Here is a 21,815-nt window from a genome sequence, read left to right as displayed (position 1 = left end):
TAGAGTAAAAACAGGAAATCGGAGGGAGGGGATTTTTTTTCCGTTTGCATTGAAACATGTATCTGAGTGAAAACTATCGAAAAACAAGGAGGGGGAAAAAAAAGGAAATATGCATTCTGTCTTCAGCACCTTCTCTCCATCACAACAAAACCATCAGAAAATGAACAAATAACGCGTAAAAAAAAATAGGCTGATACTTACAGCTGCTCGTCCTTGTCCGCCCGGTTCCTCCGTGCTGCGGCACTGTTTGTGTGGACAGAGGCGGAGGGAGCGCAGATGAGGAGCAGGTGAGGCTGGAGGATGCTCTGCGGCGTCGCTGCTGCTGATGCTGCGGGAAAGCTGCGCTGCACCGCCGGAGACAAACTGGATGTCTGGCGGCAGGTTTCCTACCAGCAGGCAGCCCAACCCCCTTAATCCAAACAGCCTCTTCCTCTCCGAGCTGCTAACGCCAAGCCGCTGGAGTTGCCACTAGGGGGATGTTTGGGTTTTTTTTTCCTCCTTTAGGAGTCTCGTTTGTTTTGCCAAAGTGGAAACTGGACTGTCGTTGCCTTTCAAGTTACCTGGTAAAGTCCGATTTTTCACCAACATATTTTAGAGCATTTTGGTCACTTTTGTTTGTTAAGTGAATTAAAGCAAGTCAGGATCTAGCGTTGTGAATACACAGATCTAACCCGAAGAATAAAAGTGGACTGCTTGGGGCGGATTGATTTTGCTCTCCACCCTGAATATGACATCCCGATCACTTAAAAGTTGCTTAAAATTCTCATTTCACCAGTTTTAAAACGGCCTCTTTCCATTACCCGCGTCAAGTGAAGGCAGCATGAAACATGCGGGACTCAAACTGGTTTCATTGGTCCTACAGCGCCACCTGGCGGTTTAACAAGTGACACGCAGCCAGTGTAACAGTGCAGCTGACATTTCAAAAGAGGGCGTGTCCGTAATAATTTACCATTATCAGGTGAAGGCTGCACAAGGTAGAAACACTACTACTGCTAATACTACTAAAACTAACACTACATCAAATACAGTTGCTTATCATACGAATAATACGGACAACTGGCAAGCTACAAATACTGCAAGTCATTTCATTGTACATATACAATAACAATAAAGCGCCATTCTATACTCTTATTACTAACACTAGCACTACTGTAAATTATCACTGCTTCTACTAATCCTACCAATGAAAATACCAATACTACTAGCATTACTGCTGGAGACAAGTGGCAGGGTACAAATACTGCAAAAGGTATTACTATTACTTAATCTGACTTATTACTACTATTGCTTACTAATACTATTACTACTAAAACTAGCATTATTCAAATAATCACTGCTTCTACTAATCCTACCGATGAAAATAATAATATGACTACTAATGCTGCTGGAGACAATTGGAAAGGTACAAATGCTGCAAATAATACAACTAATAATAATGGTATTCATTATATGTAGGCAGCCATATTTCACAGAGGTGGTGACTTTTTCATGCTTTTTCACCTTCTCCGTGGTTTAACCACCTCCTCTACCCTCCTGCCCAGGAAGTGCATTTCCATAGAGGCACAACAGGGGAAACTTAATCTTTTATGCACTTTTCTGCTTCATTGCTGTGCTTGCAGATCTTCCTGAGGTTATCAAGTCAGCTGACATAAACACCTAACTCCTCCATGGATCAAATCTAATATTTTTTATAGCACATCAGATGATTAAAGATGAGCTTCCATTTATTTCCCCGCCGTCAAACGTATTGGAAGTATTTAGAAGTTTAGCTGAGCATGACCACCCTTCATCCTTTTGTGATGGGTGATTACCTGATTATTCAGCAGCTGAACAGAGATATAATCTGATGCCTGTTTCTGTATACTTACTGTAATGTTCCTACTGCGTCCTCTCAGGTTTAGGAAGTAGCTCCTTTATGGTTCTCAGGGAACCGACTAAAATGGGATAATTGACTGTAAGTGAGACACAATACACCTAAAGTGATTTTGCAGACATTTTTTTTCAACCATTGCATCATCTCCTTTTGTGAGAACCTCAAAGATGGAGCTCTGATGAAATATCATCCTCCAGCTGCCCTGTGGTATGAGGTAATACAAATTATTTCTTCATACAATTTCCTGACACAATCTAACAAGCTCCGTTTGTTTGTCCATGGGAATCAGATGATGACTTATTGATTTTCAGCCTATAAGCCGAGCACCAGGATAGTTTAATACTGCAGTCATCTTGTTATATTCATATTACTGGGTTTGGACGAGATATGTTTTATGGCCTGGTCAAAACACAGAGAGCTGCAGTCTAAAAAGATCTTTAAATATAGTAAACATACCTTGTGTGCCACAGACTGCTCCCAAACACGAGGGGACAAGTAATACCTCTAAAACACTTAAGTTGGCTTTATTAAACGTTAGATCTTTAGCTGGGAAAACAATTTTAATGAATGATTTAATCACTGAGCACAGCCTTGATTTTATGTTTTTAACTGAAACTTGGTTGGACCAAAGTAACAGTGGAGCTGTTCTCATCGAGACGACCCCTCCTAACTACAGTTTTATCAGTGAGGCCAGGGTGAGCAGGAGAGGAGGAGGGGTTGCTGTCTTATTTAATGAATCATTTCAATGTAAACAGCTATCTCCTGGAAGTTTTCAGTCTTTTGAATATGTGGCTTTACAGCTGAAGGCCCCATCCAAAGTTGTGTTTCTTAATGTTTACAGGCCTCCCAAATACTGCACAGACCTTTTTAATGAACTGCTCTCTGTGATCTGTGTTGATTTCGACTGTGTAATTATTGTTGGGGATTTTAACATCCATGTGGACAACCCTCAGGACAAAGGGACTAAAGACTTCAGTAACACTCTGGGCAACTTTGGGCGGACTCAGCATGTAACAGAGGCCACACATAATAGAGGACACACTCTTGACCTACTGATCGCCAAGGGCCTGAGCGTTTCAAAGGTTACTGTGTCTGATGTGGGTCTGTCTGATCATTACTGTGTTTTCTTTGAAAGTAAAATTTCAGCCCACACAAATATATCAACAGCAGTGATCACAAAACTGTGTATAACTGAATACAGTAGTGCGATTTTTAACCAGGTCTTCCCATTAACACCTGACCTGTCCAGAGGGTCAGTCAATGAGCTCGTCAATAGCTTCAATGCTAAAATGTTAAATGTAATGGATACAATTGCTCCCATTAAGGTGAAGGTTATCTCTGGAAGGAAAAAGTCTCCATGGAGAAACTTCACACTGGTGAAAAATGAAAAAAAGAGAGTGTAGGAAAGCTGAGTGCAGATGGAGAAAACAAACCTTCAGGTTCATTATGACATCTATAAAGAGAAACTTCACAATTATAATTTACAACTGAGGAGTGCAAGAAGGTCCTACTTCTCTGACATCATCAGACAGTCATAATGCTCGGGTCTTATTTTCTACAGTTGACAGGCTAATAAACCCTCCTGTGTCAGTGGCAGCTGAACTTCATTCGACCATGGCCTGCAATGACTTTGCCAAATTCTTCACAGAAAAAATCCAAAAGATTAGACAAGCAATTGGTACATCAACAGCAGATTCAGGATATGTACTGTGTCCACCGAAAAACTGTTTAAACACCATGAAACAGTTTCACCCTATTAACAGCAAAGACCTGGAGGACATCTTAGGTCAACTGAACTCCTCCTCTTGCTGTTTAGATGTCTTGCCAACAAGTTTTTTCAAAAAGGTCTCAAAGACTTCGGAGTCAGACCTGTTACAGATCGTCAACCTTTCTTTAATGTCAGGTGTGTTTCCAGAACCACTAAAAACTGCTGTAATTAAACCTATACTGAAAAAGGACAATCTTGACAAGACACAAATGAACAACTACAGGCCGATCTCAAATCTCCCATTTTTAAGTAAGATCATTGAAAAAGCAGTTTCTCAACAGCTCAATTACTTCTTAAAATAGAATAACTGCTATGATGCCTTCCAGTCAGGTTTTAGACAGAACCACAGCATTGAAACCGCTCTGACCAAAGTGTTTAATGACATATGTCTGAATACAGACAGTGGGAAAATGTCAGTCTTAGTTTTACTGGATCTCAGTGCAGCATTTGATACAGTTGACCACAACATATTACTCAAACGACTGGAGAACTGGGCAGGTCTTTCAGAAACTGTACTAAACTGGTTCAAAATGCTGGTCTATAAAGCTCTGAATGGTTTAGGACCAAAATACATCAGTGACCTCCTGACCCAGTATGAACCTTCCAGATCCCTCAGGTCATCTGGATCCGGTCTTTTATCAGTTCCCAGAGTCAGAACCAGACACCGAGAAGCTGCATTCAGCTTTTATGCTCCTTATATCTGGAACAAACTCCCAGAAAGCCTCAGATCAGCTGAAACACTCAGTTTATTTAAATCCAGGTTGAAGACTCACCTATTCTCAGCTGCATTTGAATAAAGCACCAAATCCACACTGTTAAGCTTAAATTTCAAAACTTACATTTTAACTACTGATTTTATCTACTGTTCTGATTTTATCTGTTTTGATTTTATATACTGTTTTGTTTGTTTGTTTGTTTGTTAATTAGTTAGTTAGTTAGTTTGCTTGTTTTAATCAATTTTAAATCATGCTTTTTATTTGTTTTTGTTTCTAATGTCTCTGTAAAGCACTTTGAATCACCTTGTTGTTGAATTGTGCTATACAAATAAACGTGCCTTGCCTTGCCTTATGTTATTCTAAACTTGTCTTCCTGATAACAACATGTTCTACCCTCCCCTCACCTGAAAAGGTAGGCTGTATTACACTAACAACTACAGCTAGGTCCATATATATTTGGACATTGACACAGGTTTTGTTTTTTTACCTGCTTATCCAAACACTTTCCATTTATAGTTATATAATGGACAGAATGTGTAGTCTCTCAGCTTTCATTTGAGGGTATCCACATTCAAATTGGATAAAGGGGACCAAAGGTAATTGGACAATTAACTCAAAGTCATTATCAGTTATGCAGACAAAAGGTCTGGGGTTGATTTGAGGTGTGGTGCTTGCATTTAGAAGATTTTGCTGTGAAAAGACAACATGTGGTCAAAGGAGTTTTCCATGAAGGTGAACAAAGCTATCCTTAAGCTATGAAAACAGGAAAAAAAACCATCTGCTACAATAGGAGTAGCAAAATCTACTGTTTGGTACATCCAAGGAAAGACAGCACTGGTGAACTCAGCAACGCGAAAAAAATTGACGTCCATGGAAGACAACAATTGTGGATGATCGCAGTATCATTTCCACAGTGAAGGGAAACCACCTGACAACATCAACCAAGTGAACAATACTCTCCAGGAGGTATGCGTATCAATATCCAAGTCTACCATAAAGAGAAGACGAAATTGAATATTCTTGACTGGCCAAGTCAGTCACCTGACTGTAACCCAGTTGAGTATGCATTTCATTTATTGAAGACTAAACTTTGGACAGCAACGCCCACAAACGCCCACTGAAAGCCGCTGCAGTAAAGGCCTAGCAGAGCATTAAAAAGGAGGAAACCCAGCATCTGGTGATATCCATGTTCAAGACTTCAGGCTGTAATTGCCAGCAAAGGGCTTTCAACAAAGTATTAGAGATGAACATTTTATTTTTAGTTATTTAATTTGTCCAATTACGCCGAGCCCCTGAAATGAAGGGATTGTGTTAAAAATGTCTTCTTTCCTCACATTTTTATGCAATCTTTTTGTTCAACTCGCTGAATTAAAGCTGAAAGTCTGCATTTCAACTGCATCGTTTCATTTAAAATTAATTGTGCAGTAAGATACAGCCAGCTGGTGGTGTTACCGAGCTGTCACACATGTTCAGAAAACAAAAGAACCAGTCGTGCCTGGGTTATTAGATAGGTATTAATGAACTCACAAAGAAAAAGTGTAGACAGGCTCCTTTTATACTCAAACATGAACTAAAAGGTTGAAAAGTGGAGAAATGTTGAAAGGTCATACCAGACACAGAGAGGTGTGAACAAAATTCCTGATTTCTTTTTTTGTTTTAGATAATCAAACAAATGTTGAATATTAGACAAAGATCATGGAAGAAAAATGATGATTTAATTCATTAAGGGAACAAAATTATACAAACCTTCCTGCATCATCCTACAAACTAATCGAAACATAAGAGCAGATGACGAATAAGCCATTACCCACAAATGGACAAAACCTGGAACTGTGGTGAACCTTCCCAGGAGTGGCCGACCTACCACCACTAGTGGCTCATCCAGGAGATCACTAAGGAGCCAGTACAACATCTAAAGCACTGCAGCCCTTACTTTCCTCAGTTAAGGTCAGAGTTAATGATTCCACAATAAGAAAGAGACTGGGCAAAAATGGCCTCCATGGGAGAGTTTGAAATAAATCACTGCTGACCAAAAAGAGCACAAAGGCTCGTCTTGTATAAATAAATAAATATATATATATATAAAAAAAACAAAAACAACATCTTCATGATCCTCAAGACTCTGGAGAAAGAATTTCTTGGACTGATGGGACAAAAGTATAACTTTTACACCAGTTACATCTGGTGTGAAAACCATTTATGCCGGAAAACCCTCCAATGTGGCTGAATTTAAAAAAAAAAATTAAAAAAAAAAACCCCAAAAAACAACAACACTGCAAAAAAGAGTGGACCAAAATTCCTCCACAGTGATGTGAAAGACTAATTACCAGTTACTGAAAGCCATGATTGCAGTTCATGTTGCCAAGGCACAACCATCTATTACTTTATCACACAGAGCCAGGTAGGTTTAGACAACTTTGTTCCCTTAACAAATAAAATCCTGCATGTTGAATTTCTCCGGTTATCTTTGTTTGATATAATAAAAAAAAAATAAGAAGGAAAACAATATTCTCTCATTCAGCTCATTCTTCTTCTCAGTTGTTGAATGCGTGAAAAACTGAAGGAAAGTCAAAGTTTTCTTGTCATCGAGAAAAATCCCATAAAACAACAAATACGACCTCGAGCCATCAGATGACTGTCGTGTGCAGTTTTCTCTAGGAGTGGGAATTGTAGAAGATCAGGCGGACAGCGGTTGCCTTTAGCCAGAGAAGGCATCGACACTCCTCTTAAATTATTCAACGTTCACCCAGATTTGAACACTGATTAAGGAGCTGAAGGTTTAAAGCTGTGACAACACAACAGTCATAAATAATCACATCACACACAGGCTTTCATCACAGTTAAGATTTATTTCATTCAACATTTCACATTACAAATATTTAAAAATTATGCATACTGTTATAAATAGTTGGCTGCAAACAATTAAATAACATTAGATTTTTCTTTTTCGTTTCACTAGCACTTCTACAGACCAACTCCTAGAAATATGGACATATCCGTATTACATAACTTAATTAGAAAGGAAAATACAAAAATAGGAACTTATAAAGTGAAATGACAATAAAAATTAAGGTGATATCTTAAGTAAAAAAATGCTATTAATAAATACAACAACCTTCCCATACACAGTTAAAAACTATTGAAATCTTGCCATTAAGTAACATCATTAACAGACAAATATTTAAATATTTATTTTCCTTCAGAAAATGTGAACCATATATTGTGGAGCACAATATAGCAATTAGTAAAAACTAGACACTTTAACATATTAAAAGCTTCACCTCAAAAATATAACAAAAATCTGATCAAAATTATAAAAATCAATTATACATTCCAATTAAAAATATACCAATAAACAGCTAAATACATTGTTGACCTAATAATTACAATGCAATCAATCACAGTAGCTTAAAATAAACAAAATAAGCAAATGAGCACAAAACCTTTAATGTTTTAAAAATAACTTCAATTATTTATATTAGTACAAATAGTTTGATTTCTTTTCTTTTTTACAAACACCAGCATGAAAAGGATTACAATAACAGTAGAAAATGACTGTGAAAAACATATTAACATCTTCTTTAATTAAATGTCTGCAATTAAAAATGGCATTAAAGAATTACATTGCAAAGAGTCTTTATCTGGAAAAAGGTTCAAAAGAAGTATTGCACATAACAACTTGAAGTTAACTTGCAACATTTACCACATTCAAGTCTTTAAGCTCCCCTTTCCTCCAGATAGGTCTATGTAAGATCACCTCGACAGACAGCGGGGACAGGTTCTCAAGTCTTTTTAAACAGTGTTCTCTATATAAAGGATGCTCAAAGTCCTGCACTGCCAAATCAATTCAAAGGTAGGTTTCTTTTATCTCTCTGTCACGTGCATCCTGCAGAGGTCTGCGAATGGGGAAGCGAGGAAATCGACACGTGGGGCGGGAACATGGGAAGAGGGGAAGAGGGGTGAGGTGAGAGCGGGTTCGGGGTGTCCTTAACTGAATAGTTGAGAAACATTTGGTGCACACCACAACAATTAATTGTAATAGCTAATTCATTGTACTTGTCATTTTCTTTTTCTTTTTTTTTTCGTCATGCATGCTAAGGATTACAATAGGTGCTAGTTGGCAAGTTCAAGAATATATATATATACTTTTTTTTTTTCAAATATTAAAATATCTAAACACCAAACATCCATTCTTGTGATACGAGATTCAGCGTTAAGCGTGAACCAAATTTTGCATTCTCCTTATATAATAAGTTATGCTCCATCTATGGAGAGGAAACCAAGACAGAAGTTACCATTTCCAACTAGTATAGCCATTTTTAGACACATTAACATCAATCCCAAATTATATTTCTTTCTTCCTTTCTTTTTCTCGCCATGCTCTTATTGACCAGATCGACTGGAAAACATCTAGTGTAAGAAAAGCTAAGACCAAGAGAGCGATACTCTTTGGTCTCTCCTCTGCACATCTGAAGTCGCATCAACACAAGTGCGCACTTAGTTGTAAAGATTCCTCAGCACTGAAATGTATAAAAAGCATAATTGAAAATAATATATATTGAAATCACTCAACTTTTTTTGTTTTTCCTAAAATGAACATTTCCATATATGCAGATCTTTCAGTAACAAAAGTACAAAAGCTACCTTTCACAATGTGAAAAATTGAGGTATTGCAAAAAGGAGTTTCCCCATTTGTGAAAAATGTGCCTAAAATGACTGTTGGAAAAAGAAAAAAAAATATTTAGAAAAGTAGTGCATAATAAATGTTTATATGTGCATGACAAAATAATTTAGCTAGAAAACACTGTACCAAAAATCAGCAGGCCATGTATAAAATAATCTTTTTTTTTTCCATCTCATTTAACAGCAAATTCTTCACAAAGTGTTTTAACTTCTAAAATGCTCACCCACCACACCCACAAAACTAATGTCCAGGGTGCAAAACTGGTGCCGACAACACCGCGCCGATATGAGGATTCTCACTAGTGTGTGTGTAATAATCAAGTTTCTGTACTAACTCCCTGACATTTAAATGCTCGGCTAATAAGGTTACCACTGAGTGACTCAAACAAAGTTAAGGATTAGTTTTACTTTCGCCGTGGGAAGGTGTACTTTTTGTGTTACTTTTCCCAAACGCACAGATCCATTTCAGATAAAAATAACTAGCGCCTAACTGACAGCACACGCCTCCATTTTGAGCTACGGAGGGAGTGTGAGGCCTTGTTTCTATGTCTCGCAAGCCCTGTTTTGTCGCCCCCCCCCCCCAATCCCATACTGATGTTCTGATGGTTTTCACGGCACTATCGTTCATATGCATTCTGTAAAGACGATGTTCAAGGCCAATCTTTGGTTCGCTGGAGTCTATCAGGGCTTGACAGTTAAGCAAAACTGGGTAGAAAACACAGATTTAGGAAAACAAAAACGTCCTTGAAGAAAATGAAAAAGAAAAACCAAAACTTCCACACAAGTAATAAGCTACAGTATGACCCACTACTGCACAGCCATCTTTGGTTCCCAAAAGCCGCTGGCTACAGTCGACTGGACCTGCAATCTCGTTATGGAGAGCAAACTGCATGTGGGTCACAAGTGTGCAGTAGTAGAGCACACTTCAGAGACTATCTTCATTTATGCTTCAAAAACACTGGATGCTGAGTTGGATTAGCTTGGCAGGGACCTGGCTTCGAGGGCAGATCCCTACATGTGATGACGATTCCAAAGTCAGATAAACTTTTAATTGCTTCTTTCATTAAATGTAACTAACTCTTGGATGCAAAGTAAAACTTTTTTTTTTCCATTAAAGACTTGGGAGAATTGCACAAATGCATTAAAACAAAACTAACACAGACAGGTATTTCCTGTTTGGTGGTAGCCCCATTAAAAACTGCAATACCGTCCTTCAGTGACACGTTGCCTTAACATCGGTCCTGAAGGACGTGGATTCAAGCCTCGAGCAGGTTGTGATCCACGAATGAGGCCTTCTGTTTGTTAGCTGTAAGCTTAGCAGCAGAGGCCGCAGGCAGACACGAGGAAGGGATCTGGGGCTGAATTTCTCTCTTCACCACTAAGCCTGTCTCTCCTGTAGCCTCCCTTTACCATACATTCCAATAATACACTGTATACTTTACGATGCTCTGTCACTAGCACAACCCTGGGTTTGATTACAAAAATAAGGAGGTGATGAAGCAAGTTGAGTAGAAAACTGTGCCAGTTACATCACTCTCTGCCTGTTGTATCCCTTCCCTCTGATTATAGTTCTGAGGAAAGGAGAACACCAGAGAGCGATGATGTTTTCTTTCTTGGTTTCTTTTTTCTCTCTCACTCTCTCTGTATTCGGCACATTAGCAGCGGAGTTTGAGGTATTAGTTTTTGCATGTCAAAATGGAGATCGAAACCCTAATCAGTGTTGCTAAAATTTTGTTTAGATTTTCAAGTAACATCAAAATGTTTGTATGGTCCTGGAAATCATGAGAGGTTCGAACGTTTTTGATCTGGGAGGGGAAAACGAATCCATTTCGTTCTGCAGTGGGCTCTTTCTGCTCGTCAGAGATAATTAAGATTCAGCTTTGGTAACTACTAAGGGTCTTACGTACTGTGTATCTTCAGTACTTAAACTGGAAATAAGTGCACTCTTCTTTAGCAACACCCTTTTTAATTCACATTTGCCTCAGCTATCAATAGCAAACTTAAAGTGCCCCTATTATGCCTTTTGGGTTCTTCCAAAACCTTTAGTCTGGTGTGTGTGTGTGTGTGTGTGTGTGTGTGTGTGTGTGTGTGTGTGTGTGTGTGTGTGTGTGTGTGTGTGTGTGTGTGTGTGTGTGTGTGTGTATATATCAAAGTGACAAAGGCCATGCTAAATGTTGCTATTCTCTCCCAAAAAAATACTGCTGTACTGTTTGAAACTGTCAAAAGTTTTTGTTTTGTGACTTATCTATGTCACTAGGGGGGGCCCTTAAAGAGACAGGAGGCAAAACGGAGAGTTTCACACAGAGGGTTAAAGACAGGCACTGCAGCAGTGAACAGTATGACCCAAATCTTGTTTTTGGACTTCACAAAATCAATTTGAGTGAACACCCGCCTCCCTCACATGAAACAGTGAGACTTTAAACATATGCAAATATGCACAATAGGGGCACTTTAATCCTACCTCTCAGAAATAAATAGCCAATCATATTCTGTTCAAACAGCATTTGCTCTGGAGACTCAATACAAAATAAAATGTAAGAGCTCTGCTACAAAACAAGTCAGCTGAGTGTCAAATGACAAGTATTTGTTTCGGGGCCTCTTGTATCAAAATTAAAATTAAATACACTGTTTAGAAAAATATCCCAATTAAAATAGCAGAGTACCATATCACACCTCAAACTTTTCTATATACGTTTTTTTTTTTTAAGAACGAATAAAAATATTTTAAAAATCAAACATAAATAAAATCATATTACACATCTTTTTTTTTTTGCTTCCTTGACATATCTGGATATAAATCCAATCTTTCTTTTCCGTCTTTAAATATTAATTTAACAAAAAAAATTGCAAAAAATGTCGGGTGAAAGTGGAGCAAAAAGGAACCAGCAACAGAAAAGTGCATTTATTTGTACAATGATTTTGCGACTCCTGCACTACCTGCCCTCCTGCTCCTCTGTTGCCTCTCCCTCTCTAATTTCCGCTCAGTTCCAGCGGAAGGAGATGTGACGGGGTCGGTCGCCTCCCTCTTTCACCAGGGGTTTGTGAAACTCGCGGCCGGCGCGCGAATGGATGGCCGCCCAGCAGTACTCGCAGTAATATTGTAGGCAGGTGACGTTGGCGCAGAAGAACGGCGCAAACTTCCCACCGCAGCGAGTTCCCTGGCACTCATCGCACAGCTGGTCATCCAGCACATATGGCTTCACTTCCACCTGCAAAAGAGGTAGAAATAAATAAATAAATCCATACATGCTACGAGCAGGGTGCAATGTGAGCCACAACAGGTGCTGCTTTTATTATTTAGAGTTGGAGTCATTACAGTAAGCAGGAAAGAAAATATTGTTTTTAATACTGTGAATTAATCCGATCAATAATTCACTGCATTTACACCTCTATGTAACAGCCTTCATTGTTATTTGAGGGGTCTGCTATTCCACGCACATGAGTGATGCACAGGGGAGAGTGTGTGTCTATAATCCAGCTTACTGTTACTTTGTAATTCCATCTTTCTGATACGAGTCTCACCGTTTACTTTTCCCTTTCCTACTGTTGCATCACGTTGTTTTAAGTTAATGTTAATAAAAATCACAGGTGCCCTACTGCTGTAATTATTTTTAGCAATTTGTCATTAAAAATATTTCCACAAAGGAAAAAAAAGGTCTATTTTTTGCACTTGTTCAGCATTTCTTAACCACATTTGTTTTTATAACGAGCAATCTCAAGTGTCACAGAATCAGCCTGGGCTCAAAATTGAACTTTCATTCACTGCAGACGCCACAGACCTCAATTTTGGCCACAATGCACGGTTTAATTTCATTACAGCTGATTAACAATCTGCTACGATTGGGCTGTTTGCCTTTTCTACCATTTTTATTGGAAAAACATTATCTTGATTTAGCTGACAAATAATATGACTTGCCGAAGCTTCACTTTTGGTGAGGAAGACTGTAGTATCTTCTCAATCCGTTATTTACCAGTGATTAGGAGATGTGTGTGTGTGTGTGAGTGGCTCCATACTGTGGTGGCCTGACAGACAAAAAAAGAAATCCAGAGTTCGAGAATGGGAGGAGACACAAATCCCTGTGGGCTTGTCTCAGGAAGGGCATCGCGATCCCTTGTGAATAAGGAAGCAGGTGTTTGTATGAGCTTTCCTCCTCCTAACCAAGCTAGCCAAGATTTGCTGTTAACTTAGCACCCCACACAGTGTGCTTTCTTTATTCAGTCTATGCTTCAACATACACAAATTAAACTAAAGATGCACTGATTGACCATCTAGTGACAGGAACTGGACCATTTTTACTGTTTGTGGCCCTGACTAGCAACGAGCAGGCCCAGTTCATGCATGTGCAACATGCACACAGTGGCACATGCAAATAGTTGCAGGTTTACTCAGTGTCACATGCAAACATGTCGTTAGCATGAAAGCTCTTCACTGTGAGTAAATACACAAATTTAGCCAAAGTAGCCCATGAGAACGGGAATGACCACACAAACATTTTTAACAACAAAATTAATCAGAGGCTTAAATCATCCTCACCCAGATGAAAGAAGCTAACAAAGCCAAAGTGGTAAATGCAAGTATGGTTGTAAGGATGTAAGCAGTTATGAGGAAAATTGTGAAGTCAGATGAGGAAAAAAAAAAGAAAATTGTTGATGTCCTGTTGTCTGGTGAATTTATAAACATGTTGGAAAATGATCTGAGCACTTGACATTTGTTTTGTTGCATAAATGTGTTGCAGTTGTTTTTGTTTATAAAAAGCAGAATGAATAAAAAGCTGAAATTCTTCTGTGTATGCTGTCAGTTACAGCTCTTAGAAATAAAATCGGAATTATCAAAAAAATCTGCATTTACAGGTCACACTAAAATAATGTGACCAAGAAAATAGAGAACTCATATCTTAATAATAATAATAATAATAATAATAATAATAATAATAATAATAATAATAATAATAATAATAATAATAATAATTATCTCCTATTCCTGATCAGTATTCAAAAGAATTTTTAAAGTTGTTAATATCGCACTGCTGACTTCACTGTTATTAAAATACTAAAAATTTTCTGCATTTTAAACTTCCTGTTTATGACCTTTTGGAACACCTCTTACTTCTTTATCTTTCCTGCTCACTGATGAATGACTGCAGTATTGGGAGGTGAACGTTACCAAGGCAGTCATTACACAAAATTTGCACAACATCACAATTATGCAAATCTTAAAAGAGCATACCATTACTCCAGTATCTTATCTTATAATGTTACCTATACTTTACATACATCTGCTGAGTCTCACGTTATCTTAACTCACCTATTGTCAGTAGAATTTGTGTCATATACAGTCCATAAGCATGCCTGTAGAGATTACTGTAATTCTTCTGCTGCTGACAGCGCTGGCTAAGTTACTGACAGTATTCTTATGAATTAAGGCTAATAAAAAAATTTTATAAATAATAGACTGTGCACCATCTGTAGGGTTCCTGATACTGAAAGAGTGAGGCTCTGGAGTTCATAGCCTTTTTATAGAGAATAGTTTTCAGGTCACAGTAGGAATAGCACTGATAAATGAACTCAATGAAGGCCAAATTCCATTTAGACACTTCACTTTCAGGGTTTTTGGTATTATGCATGCTGGTTCACTGACACATATGAATGTAAAAAAAGCAGTTGTTAACAAATTTGTACTCTTACTACTGAAACTGGTCAAAATAGCTCTTTTAACTGCTAATAACTGCTGACCAAAAAAAACAGTCCACTCAGTTACAGTCTGAATTTCAGGCAGTTCTACAAGTAAAAATCTCAATTATTGCTTCAACAGAAAAGTCGTCATTAGAGCAGTTTTACAGCTTGCGAAGACATGAAAATCTTAAACCCAGTTCAACCACACCAAGATATATTTCAGCTAAAAACATCCAATCATTTCTGGTGAACCTACATTATTCTGTTACACAAATCACTCTCTGCTCCAGTTACATCACAAACACAGCACGCCTATTATAACTACTCTGCCTGGATAAAGGTTAAAATGGATGTAAAATCTGAAGCTAAATTTAACAGCAGTCATTTATACTCTTCTGTTCATATGCTAGATCATTTCTGTATAAAATGCAGTATAATATGACTATATTACTCCAGGAAAAACTGTTAAAACTTTGCATCACCTTTGCGCAACTGAAAGAAACACCACGAGTAAGAGCAGGAAGCAAGCTGAAGAAAGGAGGGGGCCGAGAGGGAAGACAGAAAAACACTGAGCTTTTTTTTTTTTTTTTTCCTCTTTCCACTCACCCGTTTATCGATTTCTCCATGCTGCAGCTGTACAAAGCGAGCACTGATAGCAGCAATGTAGCTCTGCTGATTAGAGAAGGCGACCCGCCCCGCTCCCTTGGGGTACTTCAGCTCGGGGTCTGTGTCGATGCCAGCGTAGCAAACTCCACCGTACAGGCGGTCCATTATCATGGCCAACTCCACTGCAAAAAGGGAGGGTGAGGAAGATGCACACAAGTAGATCAACAAAACATTCACAAAAACAAGTTTGATGCACAGATGGAGACGGCACACCGACACAAAGATTGCAGGACACAGAAATTCAGCAATTACCTGTGTGGATACAGAGGTTTACATAAACTTATGCCAGTGTAACCAGAAAACACAAACACATACTTGATGAGAACTGTTCATCTGAGAGTTTAAACCATTAACGTGGACGGATTATAGTCCTTCAGAGTTTCACGGGGTAAATATGAAAGCAGTGCCCTGAATTTACTGATGGTCCTCATGACTGTTTTTCTGTTTTTTTAACAAGCATGCAGTTTGTGGAAACAAAATCCCTGCAAGTTAACATTTCAGCTTTACTTATTACGACATTAAAAAGTCTGAACGGTCCTTTTTAATATGTGGATTTTCTTAAAATGCAAATCTAAACCCAGTTATTACACATGGTCATAAAATATTTAATGCACTGCTGGGCCTAATGTCTTTGTTCCTTTCTAAAACGGCAGCACAGAGGTTTAAGACACAAGTTACACAAAGGCGGCATAAACTTCAACACACAGTACACGTGACATTGTTATCAAGGGAAAATAATTATTTATTTTTTTAAACACTGCACAGTGTGTCATAGAGACTACTTCCTGAAATAACCAGTGTAGGTTGGCGTCTCTTTAGCTTCACCCTGTAGCGGGTCTAATTTTATAAGCACAAGCTGATCACATTGTGTCTCACAGAAGGAAGCATTTTGCTTACGGCTGATATTTCAACAGTTGGGAAAGAAAAGGAAGTAAGAGAAGACTACTACTTATTGTTCTCATGTGGTCGTTTATCCTATAAAAATATTTAGACTACTGAATCAAAGGGAAGGGAAATAAGAACCTTTAAAAGGCTTTTGACAAAAAACACTTGAGATACAAAGCATATGCACAGAATATTCCTCAGATGTTTGTATTATAAACACTCATTTGTTGTTAATTCAGCTGGCGGAAAAATACCAGCATAAAAATGAAGGATACCTGCACGGAGCGGGCGAGGAACTCCTCCCACAAAGATGGTTTTCCTTGGGTCAAGAGGTTGAGATCCATCCATCACAAAGTCGCTGTCATTCAGGTTCCATGGGCGGATCTGGACCTGTCACACACAAAACCAACAAGTGGGTTTTGGGTTTTTTAGCTCTAGTCTACTAAGTTTTTCTGAGCTCAGTGGGAAGACCAATAGATTTAAGCAAATTGGTGTGTGTGTGTGTTCCCACTGACCGGCTTGTCTTTGATGGTGGGGCTGGACACGCAGAGGTACAGCTTGCCATCCTCCTCGATGCAGGCATCGATCAAAGCCTGCACTGAGCTCTCGTCCTGGAACAGCAGGAAGGCATAGCCTGCACAGAACACAAGAGGGTTATTCTCGCTGCTGGGGCCGCAGAGTACTGACAGAGGATTGTGCTGGAATTTAGTTTGCTGATTACTGTGAAAGCATGTCTGATCACGACACTCTGCTTGCACAGCAGGAAGGCATAAGCTTTTACAAACATACAAACAATCTGAGCAGAGATGACAAATGCTTCAGATAACAGCCTGAAGACAAAACCAGATTGCTCAGATGTATAGATATCGATTGTAGCAGATTATCACACACTGCTTTACCCAGGAATACTGAAGTCAGTTGCCAAAAAAAACATACAAACAAAAAAAAAAAAACAGCATAGTGTGAACAAGCTGTGAATTTAAGGAATTTAAGATACCTTTGGGAGGAAAATAGGATTTGCTCTCAGCTTTGTGAGGCCAGTCCACAAACAGGTGTCCAAAGCGTCTGAAACTGGCTGTTATCTCATCTGAAATGAAAAAATAATAATAATGCATCCTCATCGTCAGCCCAAAGCTTTTTCAAAGAAAACACCAGGGGAGATTTAGAGCAGAGGCCCTGCTCAGATTTCACAGTAAATTACAGGGGGATGTACTGTGTGTTTCAGGCATGATTGCTTTATTTATTTATTTTTAACCTTTTACATTTTCCCTCAAGTTCCCATGTTCTAAGTTTAATTACATAAAAGGCTAAAAGTAACCTAGGAATTCAAGCCTTTTGATATTAATTATGTTACTACTGCACCTTCATCTATATCTGGGGGCAGTCCTCCAACAAAGACCTTGCGCGAGTAGCGTTCCACGCGCTCTCCGTTCTGGTGTGGAAAGCAGTGTGGGGAACCTAGGCCTGCGAGACCCTGGTCTCCACGTTCATCATCAGGGAAACCATCCTCTATGGGGAAGAGAGAAGAGTGGCCTGAGAAAGAAGAAGAAGGTGGAAAAGATTTATCTTTTGAAGAGAAGACTAGACATTTGTTTTGTTTTTTTAAAGAAAACAGTAAATTATGGTAATGGCACTACAATAAAGATGGCCGTAAATGAGCACTTTAATTTCATCCCTTTGTCTATCTGACCTCAATTCCTACTACTTAAATTTTCTTGATCTAACAACAGTAAACAAACCATTAACCTTTTTATCTTACTTACTAAAATATAACTATTTGATTCAAATTGGGAGAGAATCAGTTAAACATGTGCACGCAGAATGGAGATATTAGAGCCTGAAAGGACCACATCACAGTCCGACCGAATTAAATGTCCTTGATGTGTTGTTCTTTATTCCTAATTAGCGTCCATGAATCACACATGGAACTGTGCTGCCTGTGAACATAAAGGTTATCGCGCACACATTAGTCCTATCAGTGAGAAAGTATAAACACTTTCAGAGTGCACTGTGTGTGGTAAAGGTTAAGCTCTCCATGCTCTATCCCTGCTCCCATACAACCTGCCCTGAGCTGCTTTATGAAGATTTATGAAGATTTATGCAAGGGCGTTAGCCTTAACTGACAGTGTGTGTGCCTCGCCATGTGTCGGGCTCCTCTTGCAATGAGTGTAAATCAGGAATTACACTTTGCGCGTCTCCCTGCCTCATTAACTTGTAGCTAAGTGTGACACCGTCTTGTATTGTCTGAGTTAATCTTGCAATATGCAAGCAAAGATGGAGAAAAGCGAGCAGAGTGAAGCATAATGAGAGAAACAAAAACCTGAGGATAAAAGATGCACAAGATCACTTGACGACGAGTAACAAGGCTCGACACTAAAGACATTCATGCAGACAAACTCGTCACAACACTGCACGTATAAAAACAAAACAAGTTTAAAAAAAGCACAGGGCCATTCTTACACTAAATGCACGTGCCCGTTAATGTAACAACAAACAAGCAGACCACAGTCAATAAAATCATAACACTGCTTAACATTACAAGATTAGTTAAACACTGAGGCTTATAGGGCGGGAAAATATGCTGAAAATGAGACATGATGTATTTGTGATTGTATTTTACCTCGTCTCCTGCTATAATTCCTGGCTGCATGTGGAATAAGGACAAATCAAAGAAGAGGATGTTCATAAAAGTCCCATAATACACATAATACCAATAAAAGTGCCAGGTGGTGCACGACAATGGAGAGACGATCCACTTTCAGCCTGCGGGCCCTTGATTTTATTAATCACCGATGAATCATAAACACCCTGTGGTTTTGTCAGCACACCGACTATCAAGCAGGTTTTTGTTTTGTGTTTTTTAATTGTGGAACTGTGCATTTTGAAAGGTTGCAGACAATTATTTTAAACTTGCTATATTTTTTTATAAAGGACACTTTATATAGACACGCTGTAAAGGTCACCTCGCTATTAATATAGCACTTTCAAAATAAAATGCTGACTCATTATGAGAGGGGAATAAAGGAGACAATCTAAAGGCACACAGCTAAAAAAAGGACATCTCAGTTCAACAGCAAAACATTTCTGTAATTCAATACAAGCCCTGGGATAACCTTTAACAAAGAAACTGAAGGATAACAGGAAGTGTTACGCTACATGTATGGATGCTCTGAATAGGAATATTGACAGAAATGGCAGAAAAATTGAAACTTGAAAGTGAAGCACATCAGGAACATCTATCAAAAATCAAATGAAGCCTTCAATTAAAAGAGGGGAAGAAAATGAAAGAGGAGGAAAAAGAAAATAATAAAAGCATGAATAGAAACCAGTTTCGGAACAACTGCAGCTTTGTTTGAAGTTAAGTGCCAGATATAATTATATGTTCAATGCCAGCCAAACAGCCGTGTGAATTATCCAGTTCACCTAGCTTGACTGCAAAGTACCAAAATTAAGCAAGTCTGCATAATTATGCAAACGGAAAGACGATGACAAAGACTTGATCCCAGGGCTGAACTTTAAACTGGATTTCAGGTCTAATTTAGCAAGACCTATAGCTAACAGAAAATGTGCTTTAAAACTGTAGATCATATTTGACCTGCATGTATGCTCCACACAGCATGAACCTGCAAACAGCATGGCAGAGTGAGTTGGTTACTTTGCTGGGAAGTTACAGTCTTTTGCCTGCAGCTCTTTGTCTAATGGTTCACAGTGGCTGCTCCTGCTTGTTGCATTACTCCCTGCAATATTTCAAACCCATCTGTTATCCAAAATAAAATAAAAAAAAAACATCACAATGAATAATGGCATTAAGAAAGAAAGTTCACTGATAAATGCACTGCACTTCCTGTGTGACTCTTTCATAATAAAAGCCAATTTACAACCTTTTTTCTTCATTGAGCTGAAGAAAATGTTAGTTTGCACTAGAATGTTTTCCAGGAATGTAATGCTGCAAATAGATAAATATTGCCTTAGGCTCAATAAGTGTAAAAGACGTTTATTTATTTAAAAAAGAAATAAAATTGAGACCTCTACTATAAGCATGACCTCAGTAATTTAGTAACTAAATCTGAACTCTCCAAGACATCAAATGCATCACTGAAGGTCAAGCAGCACTACCCCTGACAACAGCAGTTTCAATCTAGCCTCATTAACAGAAAGAAAATGTATCCAGTGTGTCATTATCCAAACTTTTCCCAGGGCAGTGGTTTCTCTGATGCTGACATCATTGCGCGCGGGGGGACGGGGGAACGGGGGGATGGGGGGACGGGGACTATACTGGCCTTGAGCTAAAGTGACAAATGTTAAAATGTGCACACTGGAGAGAACCGGGCTTCAACACATGTAAAAGAGCAACATGGAGAAGAGCGCATGAGCAACAATCCTGGCCTCCCTCAGTGGATTTTCCAACCCAGATGGACATCAACCGGGGGGGTAGGCTGCAAAGGCTAGCAATAGAGCCCAAGAGAGTCAAGAAAGCAGACTAAAAGGAAGCACACAGAGCTATAAGGAGTGCGTGAACAGGAGAAAAAGAAAAAATGGTCAAAGAAAATGAAAGAGTGAAAGAACATGAGATAGGAATGCAATCTTTGTGTTCTTATGAGGTGGGGGTAGAGGGATGGAAGGGAGGGTTTGGCTAGTGTGCATCCTCTATCTGCTGCCTATCCGCTGGCACCATCTGTCTCGGGGCTTGATGACAACTCCTGATCATGTGATCTTGCCATGTGACTCGGCAATCTTTTGAAGAAACTGCTGGCCTTTCATGTTTTACATCCTAGCCCCAAGCCCAGAAGCAAAAAGCTAAAAGGACAATAAAGGAAACTGTAGCGTGTAAGGGTAAGTAGAAGCCACTAAATTCCACATATCATGTGGACATGAATGGTTTGGTTTTTTCCTACCCGCTGAGGAAAGAAATAAAGTATAAAGCCAATTCTAATTTCGAGCTCCATATCTTATTTTTGAGAAGCACCAGGATTAAGGAATGCATTTAAAAGCAAAACAAACATTAGATGAAAGAGCCTCCTTAAGAAGCATGAGAACAGCAAAGAGGTTCATCTTTAGTGTAAATGCCTATCAAACTATTTCTGGTATTTAGCAAATTATTCAAACCAAAAGCAGTTTCCCTTTCATTGCTGCTTTCTATCCACTTATTAAAGAGTGGTGAAAAAAAACACACCATTTCGCTCCCTCCACTTGTCCACATTTCTCAATCCATTCTTTACCTCTTGGCTTTGGGGACTAAGCATTCTCAACAGTAACAGGTAGAAAGGTAAGGGCCCCACATTAGTTTCAAGCTAGGAGAAAGGGCACAAAGATATATGCTTGTTAGTTTAGTTTCAAGCAGGCATGTGGGGATGTGCTTGTATTTAACTTCAGGTAAGACGAACAGAAAGATCTGCATCTCCACCTGCTATATTTAGCCTACCTCCCTCCTTTAAGATGTGCACTCTTCTCCAAGAATCTGATGGCATCTAAACACCCTACCTTTGTGTCTGCATAAGTATCGTGGCTACTTTCTCTAAGAGTCATAAGAGTACAACTGCACAAGTGTCTT

General features: G+C 38.8%; 2 protein-coding genes and 1 long non-coding RNA gene across 7 annotated transcripts in view; all 3 read right to left on the bottom strand.

Moving 5' to 3' along the window:
* nsg2 (neuronal vesicle trafficking associated 2) overlaps window positions 1-652 on the bottom strand; it is a 49,402-nt gene extending 48,750 nt beyond the window's left edge. The window contains exon 1 of one of the 2 annotated variants that reach the window (XM_085174203.1): window positions 202-652. The gene's annotated coding sequence lies outside the window, so the exon portion shown is untranslated. The remainder of the gene's footprint in view (window positions 1-201) is intronic. The other variant, XM_085174202.1, reaches the window with a different exon arrangement.
* The window catches only part of LOC146510172 (uncharacterized), a 183,163-nt gene that overhangs the window by 100,829 nt on the left and 60,519 nt on the right, over window positions 1-21,815 (bottom strand). The gene's annotated exons all lie outside the window — the stretch shown is intronic.
* Window positions 7,187-21,815, bottom strand: part of cpeb4b (cytoplasmic polyadenylation element binding protein 4b) — a 34,449-nt gene continuing 19,820 nt past the window's right edge. For 2 of the 4 annotated variants that reach the window (XM_085174198.1, XM_085174200.1), the window contains 7 exons: window positions 18,885-18,908; window positions 17,627-17,797; window positions 17,262-17,351; window positions 16,780-16,898; window positions 16,540-16,654; window positions 15,320-15,501; window positions 7,187-12,249 (listed from right to left, as the gene is read on the bottom strand). In XM_085174198.1, coding sequence (XP_085030324.1) covers window positions 12,022-12,249; window positions 15,320-15,501; window positions 16,540-16,654; window positions 16,780-16,898; window positions 17,262-17,351; window positions 17,627-17,797; window positions 18,885-18,908 — 929 coding nt within the window. In that variant the 3' untranslated portion in view covers window positions 7,187-12,021. The remainder of the gene's footprint in view (window positions 12,250-15,319; window positions 15,502-16,539; window positions 16,655-16,779; window positions 16,899-17,261; window positions 17,352-17,626; window positions 17,798-18,884; window positions 18,909-21,815) is intronic. The other 2 variants (XM_085174199.1, XM_085174201.1) reach the window with 1 other exon arrangement.

This window comes from Neolamprologus multifasciatus, chromosome 10, assembly GCF_963576455.1.
Source record: "Neolamprologus multifasciatus chromosome 10, fNeoMul1.2, whole genome shotgun sequence".
Classification (NCBI taxonomy): domain Eukaryota; kingdom Metazoa; phylum Chordata; class Actinopteri; order Cichliformes; family Cichlidae; genus Neolamprologus; species Neolamprologus multifasciatus.
Note: the sequence above shows the minus strand (reverse complement) of the source record. Positions and strands in the feature narration are given on the sequence as shown.